Raw genomic sequence first — 21,134 nt, 5'->3', positions numbered from 1 at the left:
AACCATAAAACCTTCAGGTAAAAAGAGGAGGAAAAATATCTTCAGGATCTAGGGCTTTGCACACAGTCCAACTTGACAACCAAAAGTGTCCATAGAAGTGAAAGATTAATAAATCGGACATCATTGTAATAAAAAGAAAAAAAACTTTAGCTCTGGGAAGAGGATGAAAAGACAATCTACAAACTGGGAGAAAATGTTTGCAAGTTATAGATCTAGCAAAGGGACTTGCATCCAGAATATATAAAGAATTCTTAAAATTCATCAGCAAAAAAATTGTCTTTCTTTTGGATCTTTGGTTTGCTAACCATCTCTAAAAGTGTTAAGGATCACAGGTAAGAAGATCTGTGTTAAGACTATGTGATAGAGGGGAATGCTAGTGTCAAGAGGACATTCTCCGCAAACCAATAGCCATCTTTGCAAATGGGCTTTCAGTATCAAAGTTACACCATTAGCCTAACAAGTCAGCTATGTGGACCTCTCTTTGGCTTCAGGAGCCAGAAAAGGAGCACTGTGCAATCCATCCTTACAATCCTTTTCTCTTTGTTATTTTTCAAGCCATATGTTAAACCATTTGGAACTACTTTAAATGGATTTTACCTGGCCAGAACATAGGATCATGTGAATACAGAAGATTCCTCTACATTCTAACTTCATCCTGAATCCTGGGAAGAGCCTAACACCCGCATACAGCACCATTAGCTTTAAAAGCTTCTGTTTGTCCTAGGGGCCACCCAGCCTTTCTGTGATCCCAGTGCCCCTTCTCCAGCAGCCTGACCCAAGGAGGTGCTCCAGACTGAAGCACTGAGCCAACCACACTCTTATGGTATTTTAGGGGACTTCAAACAAAACTTTGTACTACTTCACAAAGATGGAGACATGAGTGTTGTGAATTTCCAGAGGCTGTTATCGGGAATAAGGATGTCATCATGGAAACATCCGTTCTGAGCATCTTCTGTGTCCACTGAGGGGCAGTGAGAGGGGAAGATAAGAGGAAGTGAGAAGCTGCTGATCTCCAGAGGAAACAGACACCCTTAACCTAGGAGACTGAGACCACAAGGATAGACTGCCTGAAATTGTATGTAAAGTTTTATGTGGAAATGCATTCCTCTGAGAAGAAAGTATGTGAGTTTTCTTTACGTTTCCTTCTGTCTGAAATGCTCAAAAACCACTACTTCCAGAAAGGAGCAGCACTCCAAATCCCGAAAAGACATGAGTAACTTTTTTTTTTTTTTTAGTAGCTTTGATTCTTAATCTCAATGAATGGAGAGAAAAGTGTGAGCAGAGAAGTAAAATGACATTCTAAATGCAAGCAAGCTTGAAAATAGGAGGTTTTGTTTGTTTTTTGCAATGAGCTATCACTTTTTTTGATGCATTTTTATTTTAAAATATAGTTAATAGTAATGAGAGCTCCTGGGCCGATTTCCACTTCTGGATCTAGAATTGATGTATAATTTCACTCCTAGTTGAGTGGGAAATGATCAGCCTCTTCCAAATCACAGTAACCCCACCCCCACCCCAAGGACACAGACCCTAAGGGAACCATCAGATTATCTGAAAGCCTCTGAGTGACCAATCTGACATTTGAACCTACAAGCTGCTGGAGGGCGGCGGGAGGATTCAGGCTGGGAATCAGCTTTCAGAGCAAAGAAGGAACCAGAACATCAGACAACAGAACAGACTTAGGGCTTGGGGTACCCCGGGAGAGGTGACTGAAATAGGGGCACCTCAGTGAGCCTGCAGGTGGAGCTAAGTTTTTAGAACCATCCATGCCCTGGTTGGTGGACACCACACTCCCTGCTCAGACTGGCCAGCAGGGAAACTGCCCAGGGGGGTGGGCAAGTTCATAAACCAGGAAAGAGCCTGTGTGCCTTACGATAGCCCTGTCGTCAGGATGTTCACCGTGTACTGTCTCGTCCGGATAGATACGGCAGCCCTGTAATTAACAGAAATCTCATTCTTCTTCAACAGGAAGAAGATGAGGGCTGGAAAATGTCACCAAGTGTTTTCCTTCCCACGATGGAAGAAGGAAATAACGTGTACAAAGGTTGGTTTAGAAGACCATGTGGGCCTCCCGGGGAGTTGCCGGCCCGCCCAGCATGACCCCTGGCCCCGCATCCAGCCCGTGAGGGCCAGAATTAGGCGCTCAGTAGGGAGAGGCTGAAAACACACAGCTCATGGCCCAGACCTTCCGTCCATCTCTATTTTAAAATTCCTTCGAGACGCCTAAAGGCATAGAGTCGGTAAAAGACCAGATATGAATAGTACGAGAACACAATCGAACCCTCCATTCTGTTTTCAAACTGTAGGACTTCAGCTGAACATTCTCTTGCTGGGAACGAAAAGGATTGGCCTAGATTGTTTAAATTAAGAAAATCAATACCAGATGTACAATAAGATATTCTAATCCTGTCAGACAAAGACAGGTGCCCGCAAACCGACACAGAGTTCTTTTGTCCATTGTTCAGCATAATTAGCATAGTAGCTAGAATGTGAGGGGAGCTGCAAGTGTAGGAAGTGGTCTTTCAGACATTTCTATTACAGTTTACTGGAATACTTACCCAGCTCCTTTGGCTTCACTCCACTCTCAGGATGAATCTCAACACTGAATGACGGGCCATGATGACCCCGGGCATTGGTCCTCTTTGATAATTGCTAAAAAATGCAGTAGGGACATGGAGTAGAATGTTTCCAAATGTCAGTCACACATGGGCTTCCTCCCTGACTCAGGTCTCATCTGGACAGCACTGGTACTGTTAATTACTTATCTTATTTTTTCATTGACTCATGGTTTTTACCCCAATAAACTGAGCTTCACCCTTAGCCACAAGATCCATGTCGTTTCAGGTCTGAGATGCTAGTTGTATGAAAGAAAAACATCCATGCTCCACCCAAAATTCTTTCACTTTCCACTAACGGCGCGGGTCCCACCCTGCACATGGTGCTGAACCAGGGCGGTGGGGAGAGGGGACATCACCAGGACTAGCAGCTGTTTTAACTGGGGAGGAAGGAGGTCAAAGCAGTAACCTCACGTTATTAGATGCCCAAAGCACACAAGCCTCTGTGTTTTCCATGCTCGTCTCATTCGATCGTCACGACAATGGCAAGAAGTGACCCAGCAACCCTCTATTGGCAGGCACTGTTAGAACACATGCTGCCACTCAAGTCTGAAAAGTCAAATCTTTTTTTAACATTTTATTTAAATTCAAGTTAGTTAGCATATAGTGTATTATTAATTTCGGGGACAGAGTTTAGGGATTCATCAGTTGCATATTAACACCCTTGCTCATCACATCACGTGTCCTCCTTAATACCCATCCCCCAGTGACTCCCTCCCTCCACACACCTTCCCTCTAGCCACCCTCAGTTTGTTCTCTGTGGTTAAGAGTCTCTTACGGTTCTTCTCCTTCTCTGGTTTTGTCTTATTTTATTTTTCCTTCCTTTCCCCTATGTTCATCTGTTTTGTTTCTTAAATTCCACATGTGAGTGAGATCATGTGGTATTTGTCTTTCTCCAACTGACTTATTCTGCTCAGCATAACACCCTCTAATTCCATCCACATTACTGCCAATGGTAAGATTTCATCCTTTTTGATGGCTGAGTAATACTCCATCATATATCTATACTACTTCTTCTTTATCCATTTGATGGACATTGGGCTCTTTCCATAGCTTGGCTACTGTGGACCTTGCTTCTATGAACATTGGGGTACAGGGGCCTCAAATCATTATAAAGCAATCACTATCAGACACATTCATACCCTTATGTCTTCATCTTCATTCAACAACCTCTGTGTCCAGTGTGCCAGGTGCAAGGCAACTGTGGAGATACAAAAATGGCACCACCATCAACCTACTCACAACATACAGGATGTGGCAGAGGTGGTTGGGACGGGACAGGGGCACAAGTTGAGTGGCTTGTGCAAATTAGGCTGGCGGCAACAACACCCAAGGGTCAGCTAGGAGCTGCATGCGTCCTGTGGCAAGGTCACCGCCGTGCCATGGATGCCACAGGAACCCAGGTGTGTTTGCAACATGACCAACCTCTTGTTCACACGCTCTGTGCCACATTTCTTTTGCTCTTTACAGACCCCTCATAGCTTCATATGCTACACATCGATCACCAACCTCCAAGGTCATCGTTTGCACCTTCTAACACATCAGGTCACTGACCCGTTCATGTTCTGCTGAAGTCCTCTTTCAGGCAACAGTTTCCCTCAGTGCGTGGAGGGCCTGGCTCCCTCTGAAATAACTATGAGGAGAGAATAGGGGAAAGACAGGAAGGTGAGGGACAGCCAGGCCTTCCTCTGCCATTATAGGAAGTCAGGGGCTCCCATCTCAAACTCAAAAATCAAGAAGTAGCAGTGTGAGCACATGACAAGGGTATAACAACAGAGACACAGCTCGAAGAGTTCTCGAGAAGCTAGACCGCTTCACATGGGCCTCACACCCTCCTCTCGTGGGCTCCATGCTCTTCCACCAGCAAGCTAGTCGGTCCCACCTCAGAGACCTGGTGCTGTCCATTCCCCTTGCCTGGAATGCTGGTCCCTGCAGGCCTTCCCCAAGACCTTTGTGGGCTGTCTCCAGTCTCACCCTGTGCCCACCCTACTTTACTCACCTCCATCTATGGGGATGGAGGTGTTCCTTGCTTCCCCGTGGGGGGGCGTGGTCCCAGATGACAAGGCCCCCCACTATCTGCCTACTCTGAGAACAGTGCCTGCTCCACAATCAGGCTCCATCAAGTCATGAATTAAACTTATGCATACATCAGATTTGCAGATAAATCTGAAACTATTCCTCACAATTTTAAATGAATGAATGAATGAAAACAGGAATGAATGCCATTGGGCAATTTCTCTGGAAAGCAGAATTAGACTGTTTTTTGTTATAATCCCTTCCATATTATCAGACTCAGTCTAAAACAATGTGCCTGTATTATTTTGATAAAAGCAAAAATTAACTTGGGGGAAATCTGACATTCCCGTGGGAAACCAAGGCTTGCGACCTGCTGACCCACTCGGGAAAGCTCTTGAGACTTTCCACACCATTTGTGTAATATGTTTCCATTACGCTGTTTGTAGAATATCTGTTTCCATTAAGGCTTAAAAAAAAAAAAAAAAAAAAAAAACACAGGCAGTGGTCACTTGGGAGCAGGAAGTGTGAAGGACCATTTTCCTAGTTGGGTTTGTGGCGTTTCCTGTGCTATCTGCCAGGTCTCTGGTCTTTTAAAGAAATTAAATGTCTTCATCTTAGAAATCTTTTCTCAAAAATCAAAGGTTTTCCTTTGCAAATAAGACATTAGCATTTTAATCACCCCCCTACGTGAGAAACTGCCCTGGCCAGCTTTTCACACTCTGGGGATGAAAGCTCCTGGGGCAGTTGTTAGTGCTTTGAGGACCCTGAAAAGCTTCCTGCATTTGTAAATGTCCATGAAATTCTTGAAGGGATTGAGAGGTGCCCTGTGCCCAAGTGTCATGAGAAAAGCAAAATTTCCGCGCAAAACCAGGACCATTCAAAGGGTGGTCGAGGTGAAATCAGCAAAGGCCACTAAGTACTGCTTTATTCGTGAGACACAGTTACAACCGCAGAATGAGAATTTGCTGCGAGGTGCTTTTACATCAATAATCGCCTCGTGTTCCCTCCTGTTCAATAGTCTGCATCCCTTTCTTTAGGAAATGCACCGCTTCCAGATTTTAGCAAGTCTGTCTAGTGAGAAAGCAAAGTAGCTACCTCCCCTCAGCAAAGGGATTTTGCTTTAAAAATATCTTAATAGAAACAGGTGAGCTTTGCCGTGGGAGATTTAATGATCATGTAAGGGGGACATCTGGTAAACAAGAGTTACTGGTAAATAGCATGTTTTAACACGTTTAAACCCTTCATAGTGTTTTCAAAGGGAGAAGAGCTTACAATCTCACACATGGAAGAAAAATCATAGTTTTCATACATTTTAAAGTTTTCCACAATTTAAGTTCATGTGCATTTCAGAAAAGGCACTCTGAAAGGACAGTTACCTTCAAATAAGGGAAATGTAAACTACTTAGTTCTTCCGTAAATGAACACGCACCTTACAGACCAACCACAAAATCCACCTGCTGGGGGCTCGGGGCCAAGAATAAACTCAATTAATGACTTAAAACATGTTTTACATCAATGGGCTGACATAGGCAATTTATGCAATGCAGTATTTTTCATTACCTGACTGTAAAACACAGGATGGACTTCTCTGGCTGGCACTCAATCACAGGAGTGATTATTTAAAATAATAAAAATTCAGCTCCTAACTTTCTAGCAATTTCCTGTGTGCCCACTCCTGTCAGAAGTGGCCTCCATCCCGTCTGTTTTGGGTCTTCTCCCTCTTGGTCTTCATGGAGATGTGAACTCTGTTCCAAGCGGGTCACCTGCCCCTCCCAGGTGATGACATCCTCACCTCTGGGGTCATCCACAGACAGCAGCCATCTAGGAGACAGGTGCCAAACCCACTCCCAGCCCCATCATCCCTTGCCATCATCTCTGCCACAAAGACAGGGCCACCTGTCACGCGGCCACCCCAATGGGGAAAGACACATGGGTGAATAGACTTTATGAAAATTGTACCATGTTTGTCACTTAGTCCCTGTCTATTTCTTGTAAGTCTACAGTAGCCACCCCAGAAGAAACTGGGTCCTTTTATCATCCTCATTTTCCAAAATCTGTCCCCCTAGATTTGCAACACCATAGGCTGTGACCATGGCAGAGACCTTGACTAGTGCAGCAACTGGCAGAGCCCTGCCCAGGCACCACCCCCCACCCCACCCTTGATTCTCTGACAGGAAGCCGAGGGAGGCTGAGAGCCCTCGCTGGACCCGAATTCCAAATAGGCTCCTTTCTGGCCAACACTCTGTTCCACAGGACGGCTGGGAGTGAGGTGGGCCTGCCTGACCTGTGTGTGGCAATACCTTGTGGTGACCATTTCCACTTCTGGAAATTTCCATGCCAACCACCAGAAGCATTGTAGGGTCCTCAGCCTGGGGCTTCCACACTTTTGGAGAACTGGAGCTGCATTTCCACGTCCCATCTTCCTATAGTTTTCCTGTCCACAGGGTCCTGACTGATGACCCTGAGATGACACACTCACTGGTCCTCAGGTACCCATTGCCTCCTTTTTGCTGGCAAGAAAGTGTCTGCTATGGGCACTGCTGTCCTGCAGAGCACCCCCCCACCTCAGGAAGTAGGAATTGTCAATCAGGAGGGTGAAGACCATAAGACCAACCGCAGATAACCAGTAGGACAGGGGTTCCACCTGACCCCAAGCGTGGGCAGCATCCTTGGGCAGGTATCAGTTAGCCAAAGCCCTTGGGGCAATTTTTTGTGCCCATCCGCCAACTTTGAGTTGTGCATCAGAATCTCCTTGCTCTGCTGACCTTCTCTCCAGGATCTGCAACTTTTCCTGGGTCACACCACATCTTGTCCTTTCTTTTGTCTCTGGTCTCTTTTGCTGACCCCAGACCCCTGTGATAGATTTGCAGATTTGACCCTCCCTACTCATGTGTTTGCCCAGGTATCTCTCTAAGTACCTTCTCCATTCTGTCTTCATGGTTGACACTGCTTGCTCTCCACAGCACCCAGACATATGTTTCCCTCTGTTACTGTGACTGTCCCTCCCTTCTCAGTCAGCTGCTTCAGGGGGACACACTCCCCGCCAGTCTCAGGATGCCCCTTCTGTGCCCATAGGGAAGGTCATGGTTGAGAAACCTTTGCCCATTCATTCACATGCTCAATGTCATCCAGCCCTGCACTGTCCCCCTTCTTCCCAAGTGGAGCCATCATCAGACAGGTTGGGGGAGGCCTCTGCCCGGTTCCTGTGACCCTCCATTGCCTCCCCAACTTGAAGAGCGTCATCGTCCTAAGGATGAGCTCCCAGTGGTAGCCAAGCTGGGTGGTGATTGCAGGTTGAGTTCTGGCAAGTTTCCATCACATTCTGAACACAGATTCTGGGAAAAGATCTCCTTTCCCAGACTGACAAGTCTCTTTTTCCATAGGACACCACCCCATGTCCCAGTGCCAGGATCCAGCTGAGCTGTACCTTGGCACACATTTGGAATTCCCCCCCTGAGAAATGAGCTATAGTTCAATTTTTTCCAGTGATACAAAATTATCCTTATTTCCTCTAAGGTCATATTTGTCTAACCATCCTCTTCACTGCCAGGGCCAGGCAAAAGGGAAATGCAAAACATGTATGATTTCAAACACATCCACAAAGTAATTTAAAAATATAGCTGTCCGGGGGAAGTCATGGGTGCTTGTATGTTCAGTGTTGTCTTTTAACAAGGGGCTGGAGTCAGTTGCTGGTGGATTCAGCTTGCAATAAAATCTTCCACATTTAGTGAATTGTTTGAAAACTGAGGGTAATATAAAACATATTACAAAAATAGTCATCCCACATTTGTCTAATTATATAATCCCATGATTAATGTATTATTTTTTACATGGCTCTAGTCATTGGAAGAATAATACTTTTATCATACTTTTTATTTCATGTTTTCACATTAGCAGTTTTGTTCTTCATTTTTTTAGATATTATACAAGTACATTTTCCCATTTGGGAAGTTGGTGGGGGGAGAAAGCACATGGATCTCTTCGCTCTGCCATCAATAATTGCTTGAGTATTTTATTTGAACTTGTATTCCATGCAATAGAATAGAAAATTAAACTGGAGTTTTTTATTGCAATCATAGTTTTTGTTCATCCTCATGTTGGAAAAAAAAATCATTTTCCTTTTCCTGATCCTTCCGGACCACAGACCTGTGGAAGAATAAAGACGAGTCGTGGAATTTCCCGCAAAACTATGACCCGGAACTGATCAAACAAGAGAAACGGAAGGAACTGGAGTCGGAGATCAGAGTGCAGGTAACACCACACTTTGCACGAAGATAGTCATCAGCGGCCACCGTTGGGTTTCTTCACCATTTCCCATCCACGACCAACCCAGAGCTTAAGCTATTTTTAAACTTCACAAAGAAAACACGAGACACACAAAGTCACTCAAAAGTGGTGTGTTTTCCAGGTGGTGGGTATTGTAGAGGGCACGGATTGCATGGAGCACTGGGTGTGGTGCAAAAATAATGAATACTGTTATGCAGAAAAAATAAAAATTAAAGAAAAAAAAAGTGTGTTTTGTACTCATCTAGGTGGATGAGCTAATGCGACAGGAACTAAAAAACTTGAAACTGGCTGTGGACAGAGAAAAAGAGTATCCCGTCAAAGCAGGAAAGAAGAAAGGGGGTAGAAAGGTGAGTAGCAAGTAAGCATGGGAGGGATGAGGGAGACGCAGATTTGAATCACAGCAAGAGCGCCACCCGGGATCCCAGTGCTGAGTCCGGGGTGCTGCCTGGCACACCGGCCCCACCCAGGCTGCTGCGCAGGGAAACGCCTTCCTTAGAGGGACGTGCCTTGTTCCACCATGCGGTCCTCAGGGATATGGGTTCATAAATGGGAGACATCCAACAGTCTGAGAGTAACCTGCCTCACGCGTCCTCACTGCGGATTCGCATTACCCAGGTCCCGCAGATAGTATGAGGACCACCAGGGGAGCCAGTGATGTGCCCAATGTCTGCCCCTCTCTCCCTGTGGGAAGATCTGTAAGAGCCACCTGTGGAAATGAGCAAGTTCTTTGTGAGTAATGGTTCAGATGAGTTGAATTTTAAATTGCCACCAATCCATCTCACAGTGTTTTGGAGTAGCCAATTAGATCCCAATATTATTCAAAGTTCATTTACTGGACCCTGTGAGAGAATAGAAAATATATAGATCCCTGCCTCCAGTTCCTGGCACAGAGCTCCCGAATCTCTTGTAAATCCTTACGTCATGAGAGCACTTGGAGCATATCTGGGTGGGCTCCTGGATGGCTCTTGTCTAGGGCCCAGTCACCAGGAAGACCAAAGCATGATTATTAGAAGCTTAGAATTTTCAGCCCTACTCCCCATCCTCTAGCAAGGGGAGAAGGGCTGGAAAGGGGGTTAATAACTGATTGTGCCTGTGTGAGGAAGCCTCCATGAAATCCCGATAATGTCAGGAGGGTGAACACATGAATGCACAAGGAGGCAGATTGCCCCAACTCCATGGGGACAGAAGCTCCTGCACTCAGGACTCTCCCAGAACTAGCCCAAAGTGCCACTCTGTCTGGCTGTTGTCTGTAACCTTTATCACATCCTTTAATAAACTGGTAAACATGAAGTGTTTCCCTCAGTTCTGTGAAACACTGTAACAAAGTAATTGAACTCAAAGAAGGGGTCATGGGAACCTCATGTTTACAACCACTGGGTCAGAAACACGGATGACAACATGGACTTGTGATTGGAGCCTGACGTGGGGGATGGGGGAGTACTCATGTGGGATGGGCCCTCAGCCTGTAGGATCTGGTGCTATTTCTAAGTAGGTGGTATCGGAATGGAGTCAAATTGTAGGACAGCCGATGTTGCTTGGTGGGGGAAACCCACCCATACACATCTGGTGTCAGAAGTGTTGTGTATGTGGTAGTCAATGGGAGCAAAGGAGACACACAGGAGGAAAGAACTACTTTACCTACCCTAGACCCCTACTTCCACTTTCATTCCAGATCCAGCCCTGCCATTGGGGCCAGAATCCTCCAAAGAGAGGCCAGACTTCCCCTCTCTGGCAGTGTCAGCAGGTGGATAGGCAATCTTTGCCCCTTTGATGGCTTTCTTGCGGATCCATGGCTGATCAACCCTCTTGCAGTTCTGTACTCTCTTAGAGCTTTTCATACATCCAACTACGTGAGTGTCTGTTCAACCAGTCCCCTTAGGATAACGCTATCCCGATCCATTTTGTATTGAGTTTAACTCTGACTTTTCGGTTCAACACCTGAGTGTCTTTGATAGCCCTCCTTGAGGATACATCACTGAAGGCTAATGAGGGTGGTCTGCAGGTTATTCTCTCACCAGTAAGTGAGGACACTTATTGATGACACCATTGACTCTATTAATGTCTGCACACCTACATGAAAACATGATGTTTTGATGATTGAACAGGGCAGTTAAGCCAAACAAAATGGGAAATGAAGGCAAGAAGTGGACGTACCTCTCTGGCTGAAAATAGTCTTTCTCCTTTTACCCAGCAAGTATCATTGTGCAGGCCTAACATCAGACTGGGCTTCCTCACCCTCTTATATGACTGCCACCTCTCATTCCTTACAGTCCGGTGTGTGCCTGTTCCATGTCATGACTCAGGATGTCACAGGGAGGAGTCACTGTGAATTTCCTTCTTGGAATTAAGCTGGTTTAACATGCAGTGGGTATGCCTAAGCACACCCCAATAGATTGATGGTACTTGTGTAACTATGGAGTTTTGAGTGTCCCAAATTCCAATCCAATAACATAAACTTTGGAGACATAATGTGGTTTATTTTGTTAACTGAAACGTAATTAACTATACCAAATCCCATCCTCAGAAAGACCATTAGCAGAAGGGGAGTAGTTTACCCTGTACATAGAAAAGGGGGGAAAGGACTCAGAGGGATAGAGTTAGGCAGTATTAATCCATCATCTTCCAGAGAAAGTGACTTGACCAGAGATTTTACAGCAGCCTGAGTCTTCCTTTCAAAATACAAATCTGATCTTATCATTCCATGCTAAACCTGTTCCATGGCATTTTAATCCTCTGAAAACAAAGATGACAGTCTTCAGCCAGGCTTACAAGGGCATGTCTGACCTGGCCAGTGCCTTCTTCCCCAAACTCTTCACCCACTCTCCCTTCCCAGCTACACCTTAGCACCCTGACCTTCCTCTTTGTTCTCCAAACCCACTGTGCTCCTTCCCACCACAGGGCCTTTGCACATACTGTTCTCCCTCAAGAACTATCTTTACTCCCATGCCCCTAATCCCTAGCCTTGTTAACTCCTATTCATCCCTTAGGTCTCAGTCCAAGCCTTTCTTCCTCAGGGAAGCCTTCTGAGCCATCCATAGTAGGTCTGCTTTCTCTGTATATACATGGCATGTGTACTAGGTCTTCCTGATGCTTTATCAGAGTTTTAATGTTATATTTACTAGTGAGATCATTTTATTGGTATCTTCTTTCTCGAACCTACTAGAGGACTATAAGTGCAGGCACTGTATGATTGTCTTTTTTGCTTGTTCACCATTGTACCCCTTTCTGGCACAAAGCAAGTCCTTAATACATATATCAAATAAATTAGTCAAATCTAGTTCCCATGAAGATTGATCCCTATAAGCTAAATATGTGCCTCAGGATATCACATTATAGCATCAGCAGCCACCTCCATTGTTGATTCCTTATTCTCCAATCAACCTTCATATGACTTACTATAGTTTCATGTTGATTTTTCTATAAGATGGAGGTGTCCACGGTCTGATTCTCTTAGCAATTGTATGTCTCATTCTAAATTCATAAATTTACATTACAGTCTATCCCACATTCTCCTGCTATTCGTAGGTCCAAAATAAGGCTTGGGGGACAGACTATCTGTATTAATTTTTTTTCATTCAATAAGTATTTATTGGGCACTGTATGCCAGGTATATTTCAAGGCATTCAGAGTACAGAAGAGAACAAGACAAGTCAAAGCTTCTGTACTGGCAAAGGCAAGTTTCCAGATCTGCAGGGTTGGATCATTCTGGATGTGCTGTCATCCCCATGATGACATCACTGGATGAGGTCCTACCTCTCAGGGGCCCTCTGTTTCCTAAGTTCCTCTCCTGCCATAATCACAGAGGTTTTAAGGATATAGGAGTTCTTGGAGAAGCTAGGAAGTTCCTTAAGGGTAAAATCCTTGGCTGACTCTATTTTTTGCACTCCCAAGTGCTTGCATTTATAAGTAGGAAAGGGAGGAATGCCATATTTAAAAATAAATTGAAAATCTACTTTTAAAAGAAACAAATGAACATTCTACAACTGAAAATTCTAACAGAAATTAAAAACTCCCTGAACTAGTTAACAATAGCATGGACATAGCAGAATACAGGTTGCGTTTAAAGACCAACCAATAGGAAATCTAAACTGAAGCATAAAAAGAAGAAGAGTATAAAGAACAGAAGGAGAATAAGAGATATTTGAGACATGGTCAATAGTTGCACTATATGTCTGCTTGCAGAAAAGAAGAATGGGAAAGGAGCAATATATGAAAAAGTAATGTCCATGAATTTTCCCAATCAGATGAAATACATGAAGCCACAAATTCAGGAGCCTTAGTGAGGTCTAATAGGGTGAAACAAAGAAAACCACATCTCAACACATCATAGTCAAAATGCTAAAAGTCAAAGATAAAAGGCAAAATCTTACTAGTTTGTGTTTTGTTTTGTGTTTATATTTGTTTTGTTTTGTTTTGTTTTGTTTTGTTTTGTTTTGTTTTAAGACACATTTCCGGGATGTCTGGGTGGTTCAGTCGGTTAGGCCACTGCCTTCAGCTCAGGTAATGATCCCAGGATTCTGGGATCGAGTCCCGCATCAGTCTCCTTACTCGGCAGGGAGCCTGCTTCCCTTCCTCTCTCTATGCCTGCCTCTCTGCCTACTTGTGCACTCACTTGCTCTCTCTGTCTCTGACAAATAAATAAATAAATAAAATCTTAAAAAAAGAAAATAAAACAAAACACATTTCCTTCAAGGAAACAAAAATAAAAATAAGAATTACTGCTGACTTTCCCAACAGAAACTATGGAGCCAGAAGGCAATGAATAGCTTCTTAAGAGATTGGAAAAAATTAGCTATCAACCTAGAATTCTGGACCCAGAGAAAATATCCTCCAAAAATGGAACGAAATAGAGATGCTCCCAGACAAACAAAATCTTAGAGAACTTATCAGTGGCAGATCCACAATATGAAAATAGTTAAAGGATATTTTTCAGGTTAAAGGAAAATGATCCCAAATGGAAAGAAGCGTAAGAAGGAATGATCAGCTGTTGAAAATATAAAAGACTACTTTTAGAATATTCTGTTTTTTAAGGCAGGGATAGTAACAAAGTCTTATGTATTTATAACATAGAAATAAAATATGTGACAACAGCAATTGATAAGGTAAGTAGGGGTGAATGGACTTGTAAAGTTATTGTGTCATTTGGGGCACCATAAAGTGCTAACTTAAGGTAAATTGTAATAAATTAGTAATATATTTTGTAATTCTCTAAATAGTACTAAAATATATAACAAAAAGTAATAGTGAACATAAAGTGAGAAAGTAAAAAATACTTGATTGATTAGAAAGAATACAGGAAAGGAAAAGGAAAAGAAAAAAAGAACAGATTGCACAAATAGAAAAAAGATATGGCAATGATAGAATTAAATTTAACTATTGGTACAGGATTAGATGCATAGATCAAAAGAACAGAGAACACACAACCCAGAAGTAAGCCCACATGAATATTCCTGACTGACTTTTGATAGAAGTACAAAAATTCAAGGAAGAATAACCTTTACAATACATGGGGTTGGAACAATTAGATATCCCCAGACAGAAAAATGAACCTTTATCTAAGTCTCGTACATTGTACAAAAACTAACTCAAACCGGATCATACACTTAAACGGAAAATGTGTTATTAAAATATAGGAGAATATCTTTGGGATCTAAGACAAGGCAAAGTTCTTAGGAAAAATCACCAAAAGCAGAATTCATAGAAGGAAAATTTGGACTTGATCAAAATTGAAACTTCTCCATGAAAGATTCTATTGAGAGCATAAGAAGACAAACTAGAGACTAGGAGAAAATATTTGCAAACAACATTATCTGAGGAAGAGCTAGTAACATAGAGCATACAAAGAACTCTCAAAACTCTGTAGTTAAAAAAACAATTGATTAGAAAATGAGCAAAAGCCCCTGCATCGGGTTCTCTGCTCAGCAGGGAGCCTGCCTCTGCCTCTCTCTCTCTCTGCCTGACTCTCTGCCTACTTGTGATCTCTGTCTGTCAAATAAATAAATAAAATCTTTTTTAAAAAAAAAGAAAGAAAATGAGCAAAAGACACTAGGAGGCACTTCCCTGAGTGGCTATGCAGAGGGTAAATGAGCACAGGAAATGATGCCCCTAGCCATGAGGGAAATGCAAATTAAAATCACAATGAGAAATAACCACACACTTATTAGGATGGCAATACTGATTGCTAGAGAGGGTGGGAAGGAACTAGATCGCTCATGCATTACTGGTGGGAATGCGGAATGCTATGGGCACTCTGAAAAGCAATTTTACCCTTTGTTTGCAAACCAAATATGCAACTACTATACAACCCAGCAATTGCACTCATGGGCATTTATCCCAGAAAACCAAAGACATTCTCTCTCTCTCTCTCACACACACACACACACACACCTCTTAATTCAGAACTCAAAACTGAATTCATGGCACCTTAACTCATAATAACTCAAAACTGAAAACAGCAATAAAAAAGAACAACCATTAATACATACAATGACTGGCCAAATTTCCCAAGAATTACAATGAGTGAAAAGCTAAAAGATACATAATCTGTGATTTTTGTTGATACAACATTCTCCAAAGCACAACATTACAGAAATGGAAGAGAGATTTGTGGTTTCTGGGGGTTAAAGATGGGGTATCCGTGGGAGGGAAGTGAGTCGATCAAGGAAGGGCCACCTGAGGAATCCTGGTGGAAAAAATGTTCTGTATCTTGACGGTTCCAATGTCCTTATAAGGATAGTTCTAAGATATTACCATTGAGAGAAACCTGGTAAAAGTTATGCAGGATCTCTGTATTATTTCTTATGACTACATGTGAATCTACCATTTTCTCAAAATAAAAATTTTAATGTGTAAAAACCTGAAAATCATGATGTATCACTATGTGCAACCACATAAGTGACCCTTGTAATCATGACATTGGCTGAAAGGAGCTGGATATAGGGAGTTTGCATTGCACGATTCCATGTAGACCAACAGGCAATGTGACTCCACTGTGAAGTCAGAGGAACCGCTACCCACAGACTGGAGAGCAGCATGAGAGATAGGTCAGGGGTGAAGGGACCATGTTCTAGATGTTGAACTGGGCACTGGTTATATGGTTATATGTAAAAATTAAATGCAAAAGTCAATCAGCCCAGACGTGAGTATACTCACTGAGCATAAACTATACTGAAATGAAATTAATGAGTGAGTGAGGACATGGACGTGGAGGAATGAAAGATGCTGAGATAGTAAGAAAGTGCCTAAGAGTCAGTCTATGTGATGGGGAGCAGGGTTGGCCCGAGGAGGTCTGAGAAAGATGAGCCAGGAAAGGGAGAGCAGCAGGCTGGAAAAATACCATCCACCATGATGAACTTTAACATCATCCTGGGTGCGAAGGGCAGGTACCAATGGATGCTTTACAGAGTGATGAAGCAATCAGCAGCAGTGTTCTTTAGAAAGATCGCATTCCAAGCTCTTTCCTCCAGCTGTCACAGTGATCAGAATGCAGAGCCCTCGGGGAACCAGTTCTGGGCTGGATGCTAACAGGGCATGCGATTGGGTGTCAAAGACCAGCACAGCCTGATGGCCTGGGCACATGGTGCTCTCATCCTTTGTAATTGAGAGCCCACAAGAAGAGAGCCAGGATACTCCATGCCTGTTGGCAGTCAGGCCCCGTGCAGGCTTCACAGGGATGACCTCACTCTCTACTCACTCAGGGACATGCCCACATAAGCAACAGGCTGTTTCCCAGGCCAAGCCCTCCATCCAAGAAAATGTGGCTGGCTGTCACACGTCCAGTGTACACAATGGACATTCCCATCCCATTCCTTGACACCATTACCAAAAACAGCCGCCCTACCTAAATTCTAGAGTTTATTTGCTCACTTGTTTTTACTAAATTGTTGGCTATTTCCATTTTTTTTCCAGAAAAAGAAAGGGAAGAAAGGCAAAAAAGGGAAAAGAGGAAAGAAGGACAAAGACCTGACAGCAGACAGGTGAGGTGTGCTCTAGACTTGTGCTGCACATGGAGGGTTCCCCCCAACCCTAGAGCAAAGGGTAGGTCACAGCCAAAGTCCTCGGCCCCAGCCTGAGAATAGCACCCCTCTCTGCCCACCACACCTCCTCCACCCTGGGAGTGCTGGGCTGCTCTGCAGTCCTATATAAAGAGTGGCCTCCTAGCCTGCAAAGATACATGCCAAAGGATGAACACTGGAGTCACCTCTGAAATCATGTGACCTTTTTTTAAGTTTTAAAATTCGTGGGGTTCTTTTTTTTTTAAGATTTTATTTATTTATTGAGAGAAATAGAAAGAGAGAATGCTCAAGCACAGGGAGGGGCAGAGGGAGAGAGAGAAAGAATCCCATGCAGACTCTGTGCCAAGCGTGGAGCCCAATTTGGGGCTCAATACCATGACCCTGAAGTCATAATCTGAACTGAAATCAAGAGTTGGATGTTTACCTGACCACACCACCCAAGCACCCCAAAATTTGTGGAGGGTCTTAAGAAGTTGTTCAAGAAGCAGCAACCTGATCCAACTTTGGAGGAGTACGGACCCTCCTGGAGGGCAGAGATGGTCCCCATTTTCTGCCCTGCCCTGGACCCGGCCCCCTGAGGCACTTCACAAGTGCTCATTGAAGGGAAGGATGGGGTTTTGCCTCATTGAGGGGCATTTCCATTGCCTCGAGCTCCACTGGCCAAACTCTGATACTCATGAATCATTTTTAGTGCTCGTTTTTTAAGCTGAAATGGCCCTTCCATGCATTAACATTGGAAATAAATAGGACCCAGGTTTTCAAATATTTTCAAGGAATGTATTAGAATCTAAAAAACAAAATAAACAAAACAAAACAGGTGCAGGAAACAAGCTAGTGGTCACCGGCTGGGGGAGCCTGGGGACAGGTGAAACCGGGGAAGAGGATCAAAATGCACAAACTTCTTGTAAAATAAGTCATGGGTATGTATTACACAGCATAGGGAATATAGTCAATAATATTGTAATGACTTCATATTGTGACAGATGGGGACTAGACATCATGGGGATCAGTCTGTAATGTATAAAAATATTGAATCATTGTGATACACATCTGAAACTGATAGGATATTGTATGTCAATTATACTTCAATTAAATAAGTAAATAAGAATAAAATAAAATACAGTCTCTGGGGCGCCTGGGTGGCTCAGAGGGTTAAAACCTCTGCCTTAGGCTCGGGTCATGATCCCGGGGTCCTGGAATCAAGTCCCACATCAGGCTCTCTGCTCAGCAGGGAGCCTGCTTCCCCCTCTCTCTCTGCCTGCCTCTCTGCCTACTTGTGATCTCTGTCTGTCAAATAAATAAATAAAATCTTTAAAAAAAAATACAGTCTCTAATAAGTGAATGTCAGAAATCATTCTGAAGGTATACCTTTCTTCCCATGGGCTTTGTTAATGGAGACCACGTATTGTGCCCCTGTTCGGGAGTATTTCCTAGTCATCCCCTGGCTAGCAGGGGTACATTCCCAAACTCTGCTTGAGAGTTGTATGCATATATTGTATGTTTATATTAAATCAGTATTCTAGTTAGAAACCTACAGTTGGTACTTTCTTGACAGTCAGATACTGTTATCCCAAATCCCATTACAATTAAAACCTCCTTAATTTGCTGCAGAATTTTAAATGCTATTTTAATTTAAACACTATTTTAAACATATTTGAAAGAATACAATTCCAGTCAATCAAAGACTGGGGTCATTTAATTAACATTTATCTCAATGGTATTTGGCTTAAATATAACTGATATTCTTGATCCTACTAACCTGGATCATAGAACAAAGAACTGGTTAAATATAGTTATTTTTACAACCCTTCATTCTAAAAACTAGGGTAGAACTAAAGCATAAGGCCCCTAGAAATGAAAAGGGAATAGACAAAACATCTCAAAGGATTAAACTCAATATTTGAGTTTGACCTATCTAAATTCCTACAAGCCAAGCCCCAGTTAATTTCACTGGGAGTTTCATTCATTAAGCTGGATACTGTCTTGATTTTTTCTTCAATTAGTATAAATTACCAGTGTGCTGGCTGTATGCCCAAGGCCCCCTTAGGGGAGTGGTTTGGACATCTGTAAACACTATAGAAAAGTATAACATCCTCCAGAAAAATCATCACACTCACTGCGTTAAACATTTTATCCTTCGTAGTAGAATTAGTTCCCCATAAGACTTTGTTCTTTATAGATATTTCTTCTGAACTACTATGCTATTGGGTTAAAAGGAAACATCAATTCACAAAGGATTAATGATCTACTACGGCTTGCAGATGCTAACTGAATATATAATCGCGGGCCCATTGCGCTGCTATTACTGGGCACTTTCTAATTCATATCGGTGCCATCGCAAGGACTAATGAAAGGGCACGCTGTAGGAGCTATACCTGGTCTCAGATGCCCACGAATATAATTCTTATTAGTGGGAAACGTCAGACGTACACGTGGATGAGCAAAAGTATTGTTTTTAAAGCCTAGAATGTCCCCCAAATGGTAGAAATGCTTCCAAAAATCAACTTATTTGCATACATACCAATGTGCTTAGAAATAGATCTGGTGGAAGTTCTCTGCGTATGTGGCGATTAACGGAAATGCTGGTGTGATGTGTCTGCTCATGGAATAGCTGGTCTGCTTTATCACCAGGACCATTGAGTCTCTGTATAAGGAACTGGTGGAAGAAGGGCTGCTGATCCAGGCTCTGAAAGTTAACCTCTCTGATTACATCGGTAAGGCTCACCAAAATTAACACATGTATGTCCCGCCTATGTCACTTTTTGGGTTTTGAAGTCCCAACAGCTGGCAAGAGGTTTCATTTGTGTTGTTGTCCAAGGCAAAACCTGGCCCATAGTGGCTCGTAGTAGATTTTTGTTAGACTGAATGGATTTGAATTCAGTCTGTGCCGTGAACTCACAGGTCCAGCTCTCTCCCCGAATGTGGTAGAAGCAGGGTTTTGAGCCTATTAGCCATGTTCCTTGGGGCATTCTGTCTGGCATAAGCTAAATTGAGGAAATGAAGAAGCGTTCATACTTTCAGGTTTAAACAAATGCCCCAAGGGAGCAGCCCCTGGAACTTGAACAACACACAGTTCTCACAAGAGGAATTCCCTCCAGAAAGGTTCACCACAGAAGTAGCTGGGAGGAAGGAGGGGGGGACATCTGCTGTCATTATCTCCAACAAATGTTTTCTCTCAATTTTTAAAAAACAAATGATGACCCGAAAACACACTCAAAGATTAAAACTCTTCTTAATCCCAGCACCCCAATGCAGGTATAATGTTCACTTTCTCACATCGGCCATGAGCCAAGACATTCTCCCGCATAACCACAAAAGAATAATCACACACATTACTACAATGTTCTTACTTAATACCTTGTAAGCAATCAACGGCCCCAATTGTCCTAATAATGTTCTTTATACAATTTTGTCTTTCTGAATCCAAAATCCAATCAAGGACCTTGGCCGTGTTGTTCAAATCTGTTTAGTCGTCTTCCATGCCTTTAATCTAGAACAACTTCCAACCCAACGTCTTTCACCCCATTGACATTGTCAGAGCCTGAGCTGTCACACAGACTGTCCTTCTCAGAAGTGGTTTGACAGTTTGCTCTTAACTAGATTCGGGTTAAATGTTTCTGAAAGTAGACTATGTAGCTGATGTTATGTCCTTCTCAGTATTTAACACTGGGGGCACGTGTGCCCCATCACTGGGGATGTTAAGTACCATCACCGGCTAAGGAGCTGTTCCCCAGACTTCTCCACTGTTAAGCTTCACTCTTTGCTTCCTAGTTAATGAAAAACCGGGGGTTGGGGAGAATTATTCCAGGCTCTGGAGATTCCGTTCCCAGCTGGCTTAAAGGTTTTATCCTCCACTGAGGCTCTTGGCCTGCATCGATTCCTACTAGGGTAGTTGTAAAATGGGGGGATCTATTTCTATCATCCCTTCTATGTCTAGTAGGTGCCATTTTTCTAGAAAGAAGTGTCCTCCCCACCCTCTTTTTAATGTGCTGTGGTATCAGTGTAGAAACATGGAACCTTTCTTTTTCACTGTATTATATTACACACTGACCTAATTTTGGCCTGTAGGAACAAGAAGGCATTTCCCTCTGATCAAAAAATAGTTATTTTAATGCCTTTGAAATAGATCCATAGTTCCTTAGGGCACTGGGAGCATTTGTATTTCCTAACAGTATAAGAATTTTACCAGGACATATACTGG

At 43.1% G+C, this 21,134-nt stretch overlaps 1 protein-coding gene across 2 annotated transcripts in view; it reads left to right on the top strand.

Annotated features, from left to right (window-relative positions):
- Positions 1–21,134, top strand: part of IQCA1 (IQ motif containing with AAA domain 1) — a 155,616-nt gene that overhangs the window by 88,627 nt on the left and 45,855 nt on the right. For both annotated transcript variants that reach the window (XM_047722651.1, XM_047722652.1), the window contains exons 9-13: positions 1,969–2,044; positions 8,776–8,882; positions 9,164–9,265; positions 16,827–16,894; positions 19,565–19,647. In XM_047722651.1, the coding sequence (XP_047578607.1) occupies positions 1,969–2,044; positions 8,776–8,882; positions 9,164–9,265; positions 16,827–16,894; positions 19,565–19,647 (436 nt within the window). The remainder of the gene's footprint in view (positions 1–1,968; positions 2,045–8,775; positions 8,883–9,163; positions 9,266–16,826; positions 16,895–19,564; positions 19,648–21,134) is intronic.

Source organism: Lutra lutra, chromosome 3, assembly GCF_902655055.1.
Source record: "Lutra lutra chromosome 3, mLutLut1.2, whole genome shotgun sequence".
In the NCBI taxonomy this organism is placed as follows: Eukaryota; Metazoa; Chordata; class Mammalia; order Carnivora; family Mustelidae; genus Lutra; species Lutra lutra.
The sequence above is the reverse complement of the archived record's forward strand: the minus strand, read 5'-3'. Positions and strand labels throughout refer to the sequence as shown.